The sequence below is a fragment of the Poecile atricapillus genome, chromosome 2 (assembly GCF_030490865.1).
Source record: "Poecile atricapillus isolate bPoeAtr1 chromosome 2, bPoeAtr1.hap1, whole genome shotgun sequence".
Classification (NCBI taxonomy): Eukaryota; Metazoa; Chordata; class Aves; order Passeriformes; family Paridae; genus Poecile; species Poecile atricapillus.
The window spans coordinates 63,645,378-63,662,100 of NC_081250.1; the positions used below are offsets into that span (position 1 = coordinate 63,645,378).

The following is a 16,723-nucleotide window of genomic DNA, read 5'->3' on the forward strand; positions in this document are numbered from 1 at the left end:
GTGCTTCACCAATTTAGACTGGTTGAGAATTTTTTCTCAACACTATTCTTTGCACCAGACTCCTTTTTTTTGCATACAAAATACAAGCAAGTAGTGAGTTACGTTTTATCAATCCAGGCTATGTGTATATGGCTCAGCAGACAGGTCCAAGCACTAGTTTTCCCATTGAGTGGGGTGGGTGCACAACATTTTAAAGATGCACAGGAGTGTGCTTAGCAGGCAGTCATTCAGCTGTCACACCACACAGAACATCAATAGGATTTTGTGATTTGTTAAATGTCTGTCTCTTAGTTGCCTGTGATCAGGACAGGTTATGAGACTCTGGTGTTTCACACTCCAATTTCTAAGCTTTAGCTAGTCTGCAAATCCCAATTTATTACTTCCCTGACACAACTGCCTTGCTTGCTGTCAACATTAAGAATCATTGTTCTAACCCTGGGTGTGTCACATGGTGGGTGTGAGAGCTTCGTGATTTTGCAGGTTCAGCCTCTGGCATCAGTGCTCCCTCCATTACAGCATCATAGGACAACTTCAGTTCATGCCAAGCACCAGCCACATTCTACCTTCTGACCTGTTCTAGCACTGGCCAGCACTGTTCAGTATAACACTCCTGACTTGGTATTCATAAACCCTTCCCTTTGGGCTTTTTTCCTAAGATACCTTTTCCTCCTGTTCCCCTACCAACATGGCATGCATTGTAATTTTATGGATGCATTCAAACTTCTGGCTTCACCCATTATTCACCCCTGCTTCCCCTGACATGTCTATTATTTTCCTGCAGATAGGCAATGTGTCTTAAATCTACAGTTCCACAAGCTTTGAATTTTGTTTGCTGGATCGCTGAAATTCTGTGTCACTTCTTCCACTGCCCTTTAAAGGGAAAAGTATTCCCATCAGAAACTACACCTGGTGGTCAACATTGGTGATTTAATTGTGAATAAAGGTGTTTTCATAGTTGAAGATTATGTGGCTTAGAGCTCAGATGCTGTAACAAAAGAGACTTTGGAATACGGCAGTGTTAATATGTTTCAGGGGAAAAAAGAATCCTATGATGAAATCTGTTATAATGGGAACACTATCAGGAGAGAGGTGGTGGAAGCTTCCCCATGTAGGAAACTTTTAGCAGAAATCCACAATTTAAGAACTTAGCCTAGATAAAGATTGTAGATCAGCAAGAAGAGTGAGAAGATGATGAGGTTTCCAAGTTTCTCTCACTGTGATCTGTCGGAACGTGAGTGTACTGACTACTTAATGCTTCCCTAGACAAAGTCAAAGTATCACCCATGTAGCACACACTGAGCAGAGCAAAGGTTAGACATTGTGTGCTTCTCTGAAATGGGATGTGGTTGGTGGAAGTGCACAGATTAGCAGACAAAGCCATGCCTAATGTTATTAGCTGAATGCTTTCACGGAGCTATGGCATTATGGAACTTCAGCAGAAATGTCTCACTGCCCAAACTGATGATCTTACTAGGTTAACAGAGAAATAATTACTTTTATTTTCAGCCCTGCATAACAAATCATGGTGGTTTAGGCCCCAGGCATTCTAATAATAGTAGTAGCAAATAAAATGTGCATGTAAATATATATATTAGTTGTATATGTATATGTATACAGAAATTCCAGACACATTTAATTGATGGTGCAGTGAATGTTCTGAAGACCACTATTATTTACTGAAATAAAGCACTAGCAAGAATGACTGGTGTGCAATATAATCACGGGTCTTTGTTGTTTCCAGAAACCTAATGAATGAACACACAACATCCATTGGTTTCCTACATGACAGGCATATGGTGTTCATAAATAAATAAAAAGCATGATATTACCGTTACGCTGATACCGCTGAATGGCAACATTTGGTAAACTGGAAAACTGTCTATTCTATCCTACCTCAACAGCAAAAACACAAAATCTCTGAGTAAAATCAATTAATTGTGACTGATAGCTTTTGGGGTTTCCTCTCATTAAGCCATGTTACTAGGTTCCAAATGAAACACTAGATCACTGTCTCATTTATAGCTTCAGATATATATTTTAAAATCATTAAAATTACATAGAAGGTAATTTTCAGCTACAATACCCTTCAGCAACAATACCTCCAATACCTAGGAGAGATTCCCAGTGATACAGAAGACTGCAGCAGGACCTGGGTGCCTATATTCTACTTTGATTTAAAACTGAGATCCTGAGAAGACCAAAAGAGCTGCCTACAGGACCAATACTGCCCTTTTACAGTGATCTACTGTTTGTGGTACTCACCAAAACATGGGTGACCCTGGTTCAATTTCCAAATTTCCATGTGTTTAGGAACCTCAGTTTAACATCTCTCCCAGGAATGCTCTGCCTAGACACTCCTTTTTCACTTCTTTCCCAAACTGTCACACTTTCATCAGTGGCATCACTCCTGCAAAATTTGCAGCATATAGGAAATTTGCAGCAAATAGGAAATACAATTCCTTCTGCTACACTTGCATTCCAAAGCCACAACCACATCCCTAGCAGTAAGTCATCAGCTGACCCATCTCAAAACACCAGAACACACCAAAATACATTATTATCTCAAGCAACTGGGAAAATTACACTGGTGAAGTTGTCCATGGACTTCCCTTCAGCACAATAAATGCTGTACAGTCCATGCCTTTCAATCTTAAAATCCATTAGTCTGACTGCAAACTTAGCCAGACATCCAGCATGGCCAGGTAAATGCTGTCCCATAACTCAAGCTAACTCCAGGCTAATCCTCATGGGAATTCATCTAGATTCATCAGTTTTCTGTGGTACCCACAGGTTCTACAGATAAACCTTGTTCATCAAGCTTTGCAGAAACCTAACCCTATCACAAGCCCCAGCCAGTCCCAGACACTTTCACAAGGAGAGAATCTGAAAGAACTCCCTTCCTAGGCTGTTTGTGGTAACCTTCTTTGGCTTAAGACTAGCCCAAAATCTGGAGTTAACATATGGTATAGGAGAGAAGCATACAATATATTCCTGATCACTAAGGTGTTCAAATGGTCTTTAATTCATTTCCATATGACAGAGGTCACTGTTCTCTTTGGGTAAACATAAAGTGATGATTAAGACTGAGATATGGTAGGAAAATATTCTTATTTCTGAGGACTGCTGAAGAAGTAGATAGCCTGGTGCTGGTAGAATAGTATCAGCCACAGTTTAGTCATAAGATCATGCATCCAAGAGCTGGAGGCCCGTATTTGTTACAAGTCATGCTACATGTCACAAGTTATGCAACGCAAAAATAAAGGCTTGTGTTGACAGTGGACTGAATGGACTAGAGGAAGTCGCAAATGATGAGGTATCACTTCTCTGGGATTTAGGTAAGGATTCCTAGGAATCCTAAGACTGGAAAATCATACCTTAGATTCTGTAAGGACCACCAAAGCAGAAAAAGGTCTGATGGGGACTAGATGGGAGCTAGAAGGGATGTAAGGTAAAACTGAGTTTTGAGGATTTATCCTTCAATAGTCGGGGTTGTTTTCCTGTGATAGGGTTAGTGATACAGTTCAGTTATAGGAATAAATGGGCTAGAGAACTGTATTTATTCCCGAATTTTACTGAGATTGCCACCTTAAATTGAGTGTGCTAATTCAGTAGTAGGACTGTTGCAGCATAGCTTACAGGATATATTTTGATCTGTTAATAGCCAGCTTCACTTTTGGGTTTACAGAAGAGGATGTGTTAGCCTGTCAGAGTAGGTTGAAAACTGTACTGCAGATACTTTGAATCAGCAGTACAAACAATGGCTGCATGATGAACCCTACCTAAATGCAATGTGTTTTGTTGAGACATAGGTGTGGAAAGTTAGGGTTTGTTTTTTTCTGAAACCTGAAAGACCTGCTGTTGCTGCTAGATTTTGGGTCTGTCAAAGTCATCAGTCTTCCATTTGGGCTGAAAAAGGTGAACTCCTATCTGCAAGTAGTTCTGGGACAGCCAAATGTTGCTTTTCTGGCCTTAATATAGGAGTTTGTGTAATGACTGAAAAGCCAGGCAAGCTAACCCTTCATGCAGACACCACAAGACACTCAGGAGTGCTGGGCATGGCAAGGAAAGGAAACATGGTGGGGTGGACTACATTTGGTTTCAGGTGAAGTTCATCTTCCAGGTCCACAGGGGTCTGAGAAGTTAAATGCACTACTAAGTGGGCTGTGTGCTGCAGGGCTCCATTGAGCACTGACACCCTTAGCTGGGCTAATATTTAAGTTCAGGTCACTGGGCCAGAGTTTAAAGTTACGATTAGCCCTCAGAACAAAAGTGGCTGGAGTATCAGGTTTAACACAATGTTCCAGACCAACAGGAGAGTCAAGCTGAAAGACATTTGGGCACAGAGTTAGCTGACCTAACTGAATTCAGGTCAACGTTAAGGGCTTGTCATCATTTCAGTTGAAAAGCAACATTTATGTATCATCCTGCTGGTGTTGCTAGAGTTTCACTTGAGTTAGTCTTAACATGTTAAACCAAATTTAATCTGGAGAGTCTGAAGGATCAAGTAGGGTTTATTGAGAGCATGTTTTAGGGTTGTGTAGGCCATTAGAATGAGGAAAACTACTGATGAAAAAATCAAATGGAGCTAAGGTTGGATATGGGCAATCAGGGCCTGAGTTTAAGGCTAAGTGCTCTCATTATGGTTCATGTTTGCTACCAGAGGGGCTGAAGAACTTCGTGAAAGTCTGTCCTGCAAATGATGCATTGCTCTTTTTTCTAAGGGAGAGAAAGAATCTTCATAGGGAAAAGCCTAGCAGACATAGGAAGCAGGTGAAAGAGGAAAATGAGACATGCAGTACTTATCAAGACTTTGAGACCACAAGAGAATGGTTCAGAAGTCTATACACATATGCACATCTGTTTTCCCCAATCTTTAACCTCCTTCCATCCTTCTGGTCTCCCTGTGAGACTCCCTTCCCGCAACTCCCACAGTCCTCTGTCTCTTCATGTCATACAGACATTCCTTTCTTTCTATTTCTCTTCATCCTTCCCAGTCACAGCATTAGGCAGAGGCAGCAAAAGAAGAGAAAAACACGGGAAACAGCTTTACCATTTTTTTCATCTTCTGACCAAACGAACAGCAAGAGCCACTACTACCAGCAGCACCGCAATAAAAATGGATGTGTTGCAGCACATAGCACTACTAGCACATAGGCTAGTAGTTTTGCTAGCCTAGAGAGAGCAGTAAGTGAAGGCTGCAGAGGTTTGACCACAAGCCTTCGTGGAGGAATCGAATCATTTGAGGACCGCCAGCAGCCAGTGAGCCGGCTGTGCCCGCGGGCTCTCCGGCCGGCCGGGCACCGCTGACCCTACCGAACCCTGTCTCCTGGCACCTGCTGTTTGCAGCAAACCTGCCTCGAAGGGCACCGGGCCTCCCCGAGGGGCACTTCTGATGCCGCCCCTTTGCCTGGCGGCCCCGAGGCCCGGCTGCCGCAGCACGGGGGGCATCCAGCTGTTGCCAACAGCTGTGTGTCACTTTCGGCTGCGCCGCGGCCGAGCGCGGGGTCCGCCCCGCCGCCGTCCCCGCCCCTGCGAGGAGGAGGAGGAGGAGGAACCGAGAGTGCCCGACCCGGTGGCTTTTAGGGGGAGGCCACTCAGTTGTTAGAGGCCAGGCCCTGCACTCCTCTTGCAGCTGCTGCTTCTGCTCGTTTCCAGCGCTACAGCTGCCAGGCTGGCTGCTGCCCGGCCTCCCCTCCTCCTTTTGCCGGTACCTACCTCAAAACCGCCCGAGGCTGCGAGGCTCCGCTCTTGAAGGAGGAGGAAGCTGGGTCTGCAAAGGCAGAAGGGAATTGCATTGTAGCTGGGTGGCGGGGGGAAAACGGGGGGCGGGGGAAGAGAGGAGGAAAAAAAAAAAAAAATAAAAAGGCGAAAAAGAGCGGGGCTGAGTCTGGAAGCGGGTCTCGCCGCCCAGGACCCGCACGCCCCGGCGGCCACGCGTGGGTGCAGATCGCGGCGCGGCGCGCAGGGCCGGGCGGAAGATGCACACGACGCAGAAGGACACCACTTACACCAAGATCTTCGTCGGGGGCTTGCCCTACCACACCACCGACTCCAGCCTGCGCAAGTACTTCGAGGTCTTCGGGGACATCGAGGAGGCGGTGGTCATCACCGACCGGCAGACGGGCAAGTCCCGGGGATACGGCTTTGTAAGTGCCGGGGCGCGGGGCAGGTGGGCGGCTGCGGGGGGGCATCGCGGGCAAACTTCCGCGGGGGCCGCTCTGAGAGCTCGGGGGCCGGGAGGGGCTTCTTGCTTTTCTCTCTCTCTCTCTCTCTCTCTCTCTTTTTTTTTTTTTTTTTTTTTTTTTTCCTCTTTTTATTTTTCTCTCCGCTGGGGAGTTTGGATAGAGGCGGGGGGTGGGGGGGGTGGATTACTGAAAAAGGAGATTGGGGGGGGGGGAATTGCCCAATTCCTCGCACACCGCCAGCGCGCCTGTTGCTCGCTGATACGGCCGCTGCGGGGTTTATCTGCCGCCGGCGGAGCTCGGCCCGCGCCCTCCGCCCTGCGCCCGCCGCGGCTCCCGGCGCCCCGCTCCGCTCGACGGGCGGACCAGCACCGGCACCGGGACCGGGGTCCGGCCGGGGGCCCCTCGGCGCCGCCCGCGGGTACGGCCGGGTCGCTGCTATGGGCGGGAGGCTTCTCCTTCCCTGCGGAAAGGGATCTAATGCGCGGCATCGCCCGTTAAGGTCACCATGGCTGACAGAGCTGCTGCTGAAAGGGCTTGTAAGGACCCCAACCCCATCATCGATGGCAGGAAAGCCAACGTGAACCTGGCGTACCTGGGTGCCAAGCCGCGGATAATGCAGCCAGGTGAGGAAGCAGCCCCGAATGGCTTTTCTCTCCGTACCTCAGGTTTCTGAAGAGAGTAAAACTTCAAAAAAAGGTAGTGCTGCCCTCCACCTTCCTGAAGTACGCGCGCAGTTGGGCGTGCTTTGGTTTTGATTTTTAAATGCAGCATGTAGTAACTTTCTGGTTAATTTGCACATGTGCCTGATTTAAAAAACAAAAGTGATCAGAGATAAAATATCTGGAGTTCCCCAGGAAGACTTCCACAGCTCAAACACTTCATTGGTTATTCCTGCTGCTGGGAATGTGGTGGCACTGACCATTTACAGTATCGTTGCAGGGTAAGATTGGCCTAGGAGTGAATCGCTTCCAATGTGTGCGGTCTTATTAATACAAACAATATCTCAATGCAAACTTCTCAAGCAGATGGGAGCTATTATGCAGATTTTAAAATGGAATGGCTCTTCCTAAGACCACATCTGAGACAATGTGATGTCCTAGCCACTTCCCAGACTGCTGCTTTGCAGCAAGAGTGAGAGGAGCGTGGAGTGTGTGCACATTTGTGCTCTAAAGGAGCTCATTTACCCTGATGAACACTTGTGTGAGTAATAAAGTGCCCATCAAGGAAAGACAGGGTTTATGCTAGGGTGTTTGGAGAACAGAAATGAAGTTGGGATTTGACCCCCTGTGCCAGGTCCTCATGAGTAGGGGTGACTTAAATTTTAAGTCTGTAGAAGTTACACAAATACACTCATGAATGGAAAGTACCATCCAGTCATTCAGATGGTAAAGTTAGGGATCCAAATGGAGCACCGGGTCAAATGTGAATGAAAACCCTGTGCTTGCTTAAAAAATGTCATTTTCCTAAACATCTCTAGGAAAGCGTGTGCTTTACTGGTTTAAGTTCTCTCTGTGTATGTATGGACTGATACATTTTGCTTGCTTTCAGATGTTGTTACTGCAGGCTGTTAGTGAAGGCTCTTACTCTGCATTTTGCGTGTGTGTGTGCGTATAGCATAAAAAAGTGGCCAAAAAACCCACTATACATAGAATGTGATGTGTTTTTGTTGGTAGGTTTTGCCTTTGGTGTCCAGCAGCTTCATCCAGCTCTCATACAGAGGCCTTTCGGGTAAGTCTCAATGGGACCTCAAACAGGGGAGGAAAAAAATCATTTTTTTTAAAAAAAAAAGGAAAGAAAAAGTATGATTGTTGAAGGCCTCTTGCAGTAGCATCCTTAAAGCTGGCCAGCAATGCTGAAGCTCTCAGATTTATAAATGTATACCCATAAATGCACTCACCTTGTCGGTCATGTTCTAAATGCCGCAGTTGAGTCAAGTTGTGTGGGACGTGGCCCTTCCGACTAAGCAGTCCAGTCCCACATGACCCTATGATAAAACAAGGAGGTATGACTTGATGCAAGATTGCTGTGCCCCATTTCTCTTTTTTTCAGCTTGACTCAATGTTATTTATCTCTTTCTAATCTGACAGGGATCGTTTACAGTTAAGATAACTGATCAGAAGGATATGATGATAAGAGGTGGAATAGTTCTGTTTGGAATTAAACTCTGTAACCAGTAGACTCAAACACAAGCTAAAATGGTGATTAACGATGCATGTATGTTTTTTCATATAGTCAATAGACCTCCGTGTGCTTTTTTTTTTATTTATTACAGTAATGAAGTGGTGTTGATAGCTAAACTGTGTGCTTTTATTTAATTGAAAGAGCTGTAGTGAAAGTTTTTTGGGGGGGTCTTTTTAATTTTGGTTTTGTTGTTGAGGAGTGACTTTGCCATGGGGAGCAAAGGGCCTTTTTTTCCTTGCTTTCAAGCTGTAGCCTGTGAGTTTTTTAACCATATTTTGTAGTGAGTGCTAAATTGTGTGACTTCTTGATTTTTGAGTAAATCAACATACTGCTTGCATGTTCACAATTTTTTGGGGGTTTGTTCTTGGGAAGGGTGTGGAGCTCTTTATTAACTATGTGCGTCCATTTGGGCTTTCTAATTTGAGGGGATATTTTCTTCAATCTGTCTTTAATATGCAGTGTATTTCCCCTGAATTTGAGTATAAACTATTCCTAAGTGGATCTAACTCTTGCTTTTTATAGGCATATCATTAGGAGGTGAAGTCTGCTTAAAGCTTTCCATAGTGCCACTTCACTAATGCACATTGACTGAGAAACTCATTGCGAAATAATGCATTTGCTAATTAATGCATAAGCTAACAATAAAGTAGGGAAAATGTGTCACAAATGTATTTTGTTTATTTGATTAGAATAGCTTTAGAATATCATACTTATCTGTAATTAAGCAACAATAGCTTCTCAGTAATTTGATTTGTCAGAATGGGGGGAAACAGTTCCTATCCTTAAAACCACAAGAAAAAGTTTTTCTTAAAAACATCATGTAATTTTAAAAGAGCATGTTGATTCTTCTCAGAGTGAGGAGGCTGTAAAAAACTTCCTGTCTTTTTTTTTTTTTTTTCACCTTGTTATGTTACTGTATTTTGCTTACTTCTTTGAAGTGTGAGATGACAGTGTGTATGCAGGGATCAGTTTATGATGCCTGCACTAAGGTAGGCAGGAGGTAGAACACCTTGTCTTCAGAGCTGTTAAAACACTTGTTGAAAAGGGAACTACTGAATCGTGCAGGGATCAGCTGTGGAGAGACTGAGTATTTGCTGAGCACAACAGAAAAGGAGGACTTGTGGCAGTCCCTTGCTTAAAGAACTGTGCAAATGTAGGAGTCTTTCTTGCTTTCCTTATCCAAAGCCAACAATAGATGACATAAACCATGTTTAGGTCGGGAAAATCCTTCCAGCAAGCTCAATAAGGTTGGATTTCTAATGCATTGCACATAAATCTGAAGGAATGTTGCACGCAGAGTCATGTGTATATGAAATTGGTAATTTTTCATCCTTGGCTGTTGCATTTCTTTTACTATGTGTAAACAACAGATATTACTAATCCTTCTTCCTCCTCAAAATTTCCAGTGACCTGTACCTTTATCTAAAATATGTAGTTCAGATTAAGGAGAACAGCATTCATTAGGATGAATGAACATATTCATTCACTTTTATTGACAGTAACAGGGGATGTTTCAGTGCTTATTTAAATCTCCATTTGTTGAAGAGTTCACTTTTGCTGCGTGGATTGCACTGAAATACATGGTCATTTTAAAGCCTTTGTTCTTCTGTGCAGTTGCACTTTGGAAGTACACTTCCCTAATACGCTGTGTGAAACAGGCTGTAGTGGTGATTGACTACCAATACTCAGCTAATCCATACACAAAAGCTTCAGATGTTCTGTGGTTGAGTTTAGGGTTTTTTTCCTAACAGTGCAAATTAGTGAGGTGCTGCCATATTTTGGCATGGTCAGCTATGTTTTAGAATCACAGAATCATAGAATGGCCTGGGTTGGAAAGGGCCTTTAAAGATCTTGTTGTTCCCACCCCAGCCATGGACAAGGCCATGTTGCTCAGAGTTCCCTCCAGCCTGGCCTTGAACACTTTTAGAGACGCAGCATCCACAACATAAGGTCTCACATCTATCAAATAATAAACTTAAAATAATTTGATTATGTTGCATTACTTTTACTGAGAAGATGCAGAAGTTCAGTATTCTGACTTAAGTACAACACTGTTGTGGTGGAGGGAAAGAGAAACTAGATTAGCTTCAACATGATACATTTAAAATGCAGGGAATTTTTTTTATTCAGTACTGTAGAATAACATTTCTTTCTTCTTTTTACATTCAGCATCTCTCTTACTGTTGGTGTGTTTCATAGAAAGCTGTTTGATCACAGGACTGGTTATTTACACAGCTTTGTTTTCAGGATTGTTTATTAAAGTACTGTTTCTGAATTCAACAGGAATTTATGGAGGGGGCAGATGACTTTGCTTCCCAAGATAGATTTTTTTCCTTTTGCTTATGTAATTTTTACTTTAATATTGGTGGGAAAATTAGGGGTTATTCAGAGGTATTGGTGTAGGACGTAACTGGTGTGGAGATCTTTTTCTTTATTTTCTGTCTAAAACCTGTACTTTGATCAAACTGAAAACATACCCACTGTTTTCAGTAAGACCAGAGTTAAACCCAAAGTTATTAAGCCCATTATCAATTGGTTAGGTGATACGACATGCTTGATATCTTTTAAAAGTTAGGCAAATCTGCCTTTCTTAAGAGAGAAGGAAATGCCCCCTCTTGAGTTTGTGATCAAAAGACCTGTATAATACTAGACTACAGATAGTCTGAAAAGAGGGAATGAAGCTGGAACAGTCAGAAGTTAGCCTGCTGTTATGTCCTCTTAGTGGTTATCAGATAAAAGGAAACATAGGAAGGGTCTTGTATGTTTAATGTTTATGTAACCTATTTCTGTTAAAAAGAGCTTTTCATTGGTGAAAATTGACTCTTTAATTATGCTAACAAAAGCAAATGATGCCATGCAAGGGCCAAAGCAAAACATTTTGTTTAAAGTTAAATATCTACTTTTGTGAGAATGTAATACTGAGAGTTAAAGATGCACTACTCCTGAATTTCTATATGCCACAGCTCTGCATTAGTCTGAAAAGTCTTCTTTCCTTTGAAATTGTCATTCACTTTATTGTTGCCTATAGGATTATTTTTGAGGTCTTTAGTTAAACATAAATCTTCTGTTATAACAACAAAGAAAGTCTTAAGGCACGTGGCAGGGATGTGGGTCATTGAATTTTGAGTATCTCAAAGCTACAGTTACTGCTAAAGTTAAATATGGCATCTATTTTCCTTTATTGAAAAAGCATAAAACAGTAAATACACATTCCAAAATAAAAACTACTGCCGGGAAAGAGAGCTTAAATCCTGTGCATTTCTCACACTATTACTCTGAAAGGTAAAGCAGCAGCTTTTATTTAAAATTAAGGATACTAGGAATTTCTAGTGTAACTGGGAATTGCTTTTTCAGCTTTTGACCTGGCAGAGCATGAAAAGCAGTTGGGTTCTGAACGGCTGACATCTTCATGTCCTGGCCTCTGCAGTAGGTAGAAATTTACTTTGGCCATATAAAGCCATTTTACTTGACTGAAAACAGTTGTAGCATGACAGATGATCAAAAATAGCCCCACTGCAGCTTATGCTGTCAATCATTATGTGTTAAATGGCATGGTGGAGAGGAGCCTGCACAGGGTTTATGTTTATTGTAGGGTAAGATGTGGCAAACAGATAATGTTTCATAACTTCACCACCTGTTAGCTTTTTGGCTTAAATAAACCAAGTCACAAGAGCTTAAGTAGAAGCACATGTATCTTTCTGTCTTGTTCAAGGATATGGCTGAGTGTCCAAATGTCTTCAGAAAATCTTCGTAACATCGGTTCAAGACAACGCAAGCAGCCTGATAAGCTTGCTTACTGTTTCTTCTGTTAGAATTACTCTCTTCAATAAGTGCTTAAATATTCATTTGATGTGGTGTTAAGTAGACTCTTCATGATGCAAAAGAGGCTGTCTGTGACTTCAAATTTGTTTTTATACCTCCTTCCTTAAATGCTTAAGAAATACGATGTTACGTTTATTAGAACTATACTTGGTTGGTGACCAGTACAAAATGCTTGCTTATGCTCATCCATATGGAGGGCTCAGGTAATGATGTGTATTTAAATGCACAGAGCCAGCTTAAGTATGCTTCAAATGCACTTCTGGCTAATCACTTCATAAATTAGGTGAGTGTTAAAAACCCAACTTATGGTTTCGTTTTATGTTTTCTTCCCTTCCCAATCCCTCCCTATTTGTCACTTTTTTTTTTTTTTTTTCTTTTTCCTTTTCATTTCTCCTTCCCTCAATAGGAAATGAATTTCACTGACATGTTGGGTTTTTATGATTGTGGTGTTCATGTCTTAAACATGGCAACTGAACATTTCTCTCTGCTAATACTCTTATGCAAGCAACTGAGCTCTTTTGTTCTGAAAAAGGAAACTAAGCTGTTTTAAAGTCTATCACTTATTTTAAACTATGTTTTACTATGATTCTAGTTGAAAGTGTCCCTTCTGATTGCAAATGTCTCCTTGTTGACCATTTAAGTACATATTAAAGCTATTTTAAAAATTAAACAAAAAAACCCCAACAAAGCCCTTCCATGAAATCTTGAATTTGGAGAATAGAGGACACTTTACCACTACAATTTTCATCTGTGCTTAAAGTATGTTCAAAGGTTGGTGCAGTCTTTAGAAGTGTCTCTAAAGGTAAAGAAAGTTCAGTATGAAATTGTAGTGAAACTGCACAAAAAGTTTTTCATGCATTTATAGAGATTCACTGGATGGGAAGGAGTTGCATGTATGAAGGACTTCTCTTTGGAAATCCAGATGCGAGACAGGGTTATGAATGTAAAATGAGAATTATACAGAGCATTTTTTTTTAAATCATATTATATGATAAAATCCAACCATGAGATTAACATGTATGTACGCTCCTGTGCTAAGACAATGATATGACCAGTTTTTAAAACTAAAGGGCTAAGTAAACAAGCCAAGAAGGCAAATTACGTGACTTGGACAAGATGGGAAAGTGTTTAATTATCTATTCAGAATGCTTATTTCTTAAACTGTAAAATTGTGGTTTTTTTGCTTTTGTTAAGCACCAGATCTATTTAGACTTGATCTTATGCCCACCTCCCAAAAAACTCTATGCTGTATGTCTTGCATAGAAATAAAGCTGGCACAAAACAGGACATCAGTGACCTGATAATCAAACAGGTTTGACCCTTGTGTCCTTATGAACTTTTATAAAAGTGTGATGCACATGTACTTAGGAGTCACTGTTATGGATTTTAATAGCATCTATGTAGCTTCCCCTCAATGGCCTCTTGTGACGGAGTGAGCTGCACTATCGTTCGTTTGGAAAGTGTGATTCTTGCTGTGTTTACCACACTTGTGAACTCTATTTAAACTCCTTTGTCGCCTGTGTTGGTTTTTTTCTTATTTTTAATAAGGGTGACTGAGGTTGCAGAGAAATTAATGTGTGCTGAGTCTGCATAGCAACTTAAGTAGGGTTGCCACAATATGCTCTTAACACGCCTCCCTGGGAAGACTTGACATAAAGTCAGGGTTCAACCATTTTGTTGCCTTATTGGCTGTTGTCAAACTCGTTATAGTGATGCTGTCAAACTGCTCAGTTACTAATAATAAAAGCATTGCAGGAAGTAATTTTACTAGGAGTCAAGTAGTTGAGAGAGAAGAGGGGTAATAAAAATGACTTACAGGTGATTTGAAAAACAAGTACTGCAATTTTCCAGATGAAACAATCAAGCTTAGTCCTTCAGAGTTGTCTAAAACAGACATCAGTAATGCTGGTCCTTCTAAAGATCTGAATGGCATTAAAGGTATCCTCAAGGAACACCGAACACGTTGATTTAACTCAGCTACAACGCTGTGCTTTGGAGCGATGCATCTCTTCGGGCCAGTGAACTGATAATTGGTCCACTGAGTCAAGTTATTGTGGCAACCCTATGCACATAACAACAACTAAATTGAGTTTGTTTTAGTTCGGAGTATGGATATGACGCTTAAGCGCTGACTCACGTACCAACTCTAACTCCCTCTCCCATCTTTCAACAGGATACCCGCTCACTATGTCTATCCACAGGCTTTTGTGCAGCCCGGAGTGGTAATTCCCCACGTGCAGCCCGCAGCAGCCGCTGCTTCCACCACACCTTACATCGACTACACCGGAGCGGCGTACGCGCAGTACTCGGCGGCGGCGGCCGCCTATGAGCAGTACCCGTACGCCGCCTCTCCGGCCGCTGCCGCCGGCTACGTGGCAGCTGGGGGCTACGGCTACGCCGTGCAGCAGCCCCTCACCGCAGCAGCGCCCGGCACGGCCGCGGCGGCCGCGGCGGCTTTTGGCCAGTACCAGCCCCAACAGCTGCAGACAGACCGCATGCAATAGCAGATGGACTCCTGAAGGAAGCTCGCGCTCTCTCTTCCTCTCCTCAGCCTTCCAGCATAAGTAGTTAACAGACACAATCCGTAGTAACTAAGGAGCTTTAAGGAAAGTGATGCTATTGCAAAACTAAAGATTTTTATTCCACTGTCTTCATACAGTATGCATCCAAATCATATTGTTAGAGGGGAAGGGTAGTGCGGTATGTCTAGTTTCAAGTATCAAGCCAGAAGAAAATGGGGGGAAAAATACTGTACTGTCATGAAAGAGTGGCAGGAGTAGCAATGGGACTTCATATTTTCAAACAAACAAAGAAGAACCAAAAAAAAAGCAAAGATGTACTTTCTACAGTATCAGGGAAGCAAAACTGCCTTTTATAAGTAAGAAAATGGTATCTGAAAAGTTTGAACCAGGGAAAAAACTTGAGTCAGCAATATGTAACGTTTATCCATTTTAAGAGGAAACCAGCTTAAAGCACTGATTGTCGTTCCTAGCTTTCAGAAGTTGTCTTCGTGAGGCAGGACCTTGTCACTGTCTCACTGATGGGCACCGAACAACCCAAGGAAGATGGCCGGCTAGTAAGATGGTGGACAGGCACCAAAGTTATTTTCTTCTCTGTCCTCTGGATGAGTGGAACTGTGGAGCAAGTGATGTGGAAGTAAGGGGTGCAACAGCTGTAGAGACAATCAATAACACAGACAGTTCTGGACAGAACACATCACTCGTGCTCATGTGATGAGCTTGTCACATCCTAATCCCTCGCCCCATCCCGTTTCACTTTTGGGAAACTTTAACTGCTGGTGTCAGCTATTCTGATTCTAAAATAGGATCAGCCCTTTACTACGACAGCCTTCTCTTTCTATTTATTGCATCTATTCGTAACTTGTGAATAAAGGCAGGAAGAAGCCTAATGAATTAAAACCTTTTCAGAACTGTTTTAAGGGAATCTTCTTTTCTGAAACCATTTGTACAATTTTAATATCTATTTCAGGATTATATTTAAAATATTTATTAGCAAACATACAGTACACAAGGCAACTTTTTGTTACCAAGACTGCAGTTCTTGAAGGGTTAATGGTATGTGATTTATACTGTGCCTTAATTGTTATGCTATTTAAAAAAAAATATTTATTTTGAAAATTCTACTATGCTGCGCTCTAAAGAAAGCGACTTTAGATGTGACACTGTAAAATTATGTATTCATCTCATGGTATAAATTATTTAGTAGGCTTAGATGTAGCATATTAAATATTAACCTAATTAACTAAGGATGTTGACTTGGATTTATTTAAATTCAGTATGTGCACTGTATGAGGGTACTCTTAAATTAACACTTTCTTAGGTTTTTACATAAAATATTGCTAGTCCATTCTTTTTCCCTCTACTAGGTATTCATGTAGACCTCTCAGAAACATTAGTGCCGTTTTCTCACTCATCTGTATGTAGACTGACTATTTTTCCCTTTGCTAGAAAATGCTGCTTTACATTGTCCTGTGAAACTACAATACTTGCAATTTTTACTCTTGACCGAAATGGAATTTAATATTTTACACTGTATTGGATTTTTTATACTTGAACAATTTCATACAAGGGAAGACAGGATAGCATTTTTATGGACTTTATCCAATGTCACTGGATTTATTTGAAGTATTCTGAATACTAGCCAGTGTTACAATGTAGACATGACTCTCCTGTGCATATTATTTATTCAGTATGTATATTGCTTTACAACATTTCAGATCTCTTAATCTATTCACTCGTATTAAAACAATAAAAAAATGTTGTCTCATCCTGCCTAGTGTTGTTCTTGCCCAATTTGTCTTTAGTTCTTTTTTAGTTAAAACTAGAGGGACAACCTTTTATATAGTTTTCCTGGTCCGTGGAGTGAATAGCAGCATATTCAGTGACTTCAAATACACAGATTGATGGGAGCTGTATTACACGGAGGAAATTCTGTTGAGGAGATGGAGAACCATTCTGAGGTTTGCCATTCAGAATGGAAGAGACTTTGGGAGGTGTGAGGTCCCTTACATCTTT

General features: G+C 41.9%; 2 protein-coding genes across 6 annotated transcripts in view; one reads left to right on the plus strand and one right to left on the minus strand.

Moving 5' to 3' along the window:
- The window catches only part of ATXN1 (ataxin 1), a 362,359-nt gene extending 356,589 nt beyond the window's left edge, over positions 1 to 5,770 (minus strand). The window contains exons 1-2 of the mRNA XM_058831292.1: positions 5,716 to 5,770; positions 2,263 to 2,407 (exon numbers count right to left, since the gene is read on the minus strand). The gene's annotated coding sequence lies outside the window, so the exon portion shown is untranslated. The remainder of the gene's footprint in view (positions 1 to 2,262; positions 2,408 to 5,715) is intronic.
- RBM24 (RNA binding motif protein 24) lies at positions 5,764 to 16,475 on the plus strand. Of its 5 annotated transcripts, none has more exons than XM_058831313.1 (6): positions 5,837 to 6,146; positions 6,685 to 6,808; positions 7,008 to 7,125; positions 7,859 to 7,913; positions 8,273 to 8,399; positions 14,362 to 14,503. In XM_058831313.1, the coding sequence occupies exons 1-5, from the start codon at positions 5,979 to 5,981 to the stop codon at positions 8,360 to 8,362; spliced, it is 555 nt and encodes a 184-aa protein (XP_058687296.1). In that variant the 5' UTR covers positions 5,837 to 5,978; the 3' UTR covers positions 8,363 to 8,399; positions 14,362 to 14,503. The 5 variants fall into 5 exon arrangements, with proteins under 5 accessions (XP_058687298.1, XP_058687294.1, XP_058687296.1 ...); XM_058831314.1 differs by having other exon boundaries at positions 8,273 to 8,383; positions 14,362 to 14,451; XM_058831315.1 differs by lacking the exons at positions 7,008 to 7,125; positions 8,273 to 8,399 and adding an exon at positions 13,452 to 13,500 and having other exon boundaries at positions 5,764 to 6,146; positions 14,362 to 16,475.
- Positions 16,476 to 16,723: the final 248 nt, after the last annotated feature.

Coding starts and splice junctions, on each gene's coding strand:
- RBM24 (XM_058831311.1), top strand. CDS start 5,979: ATGCACACGACGCAGAAGGACACCACTTACACCAAGATCTTCGTCGGG. Junction 6,809..7,858: donor GCCGCGGATAATGCAGCCAG/GTGAGGAAGCAG, acceptor TTTTGTTGGTAG/GTTTTGCCTTTGGTGTCCAG. Junction 7,914..14,361: donor CTCATACAGAGGCCTTTCGG/GTAAGTCTCAAT, acceptor ATCTTTCAACAG/GATACCCGCTCACTATGTCT.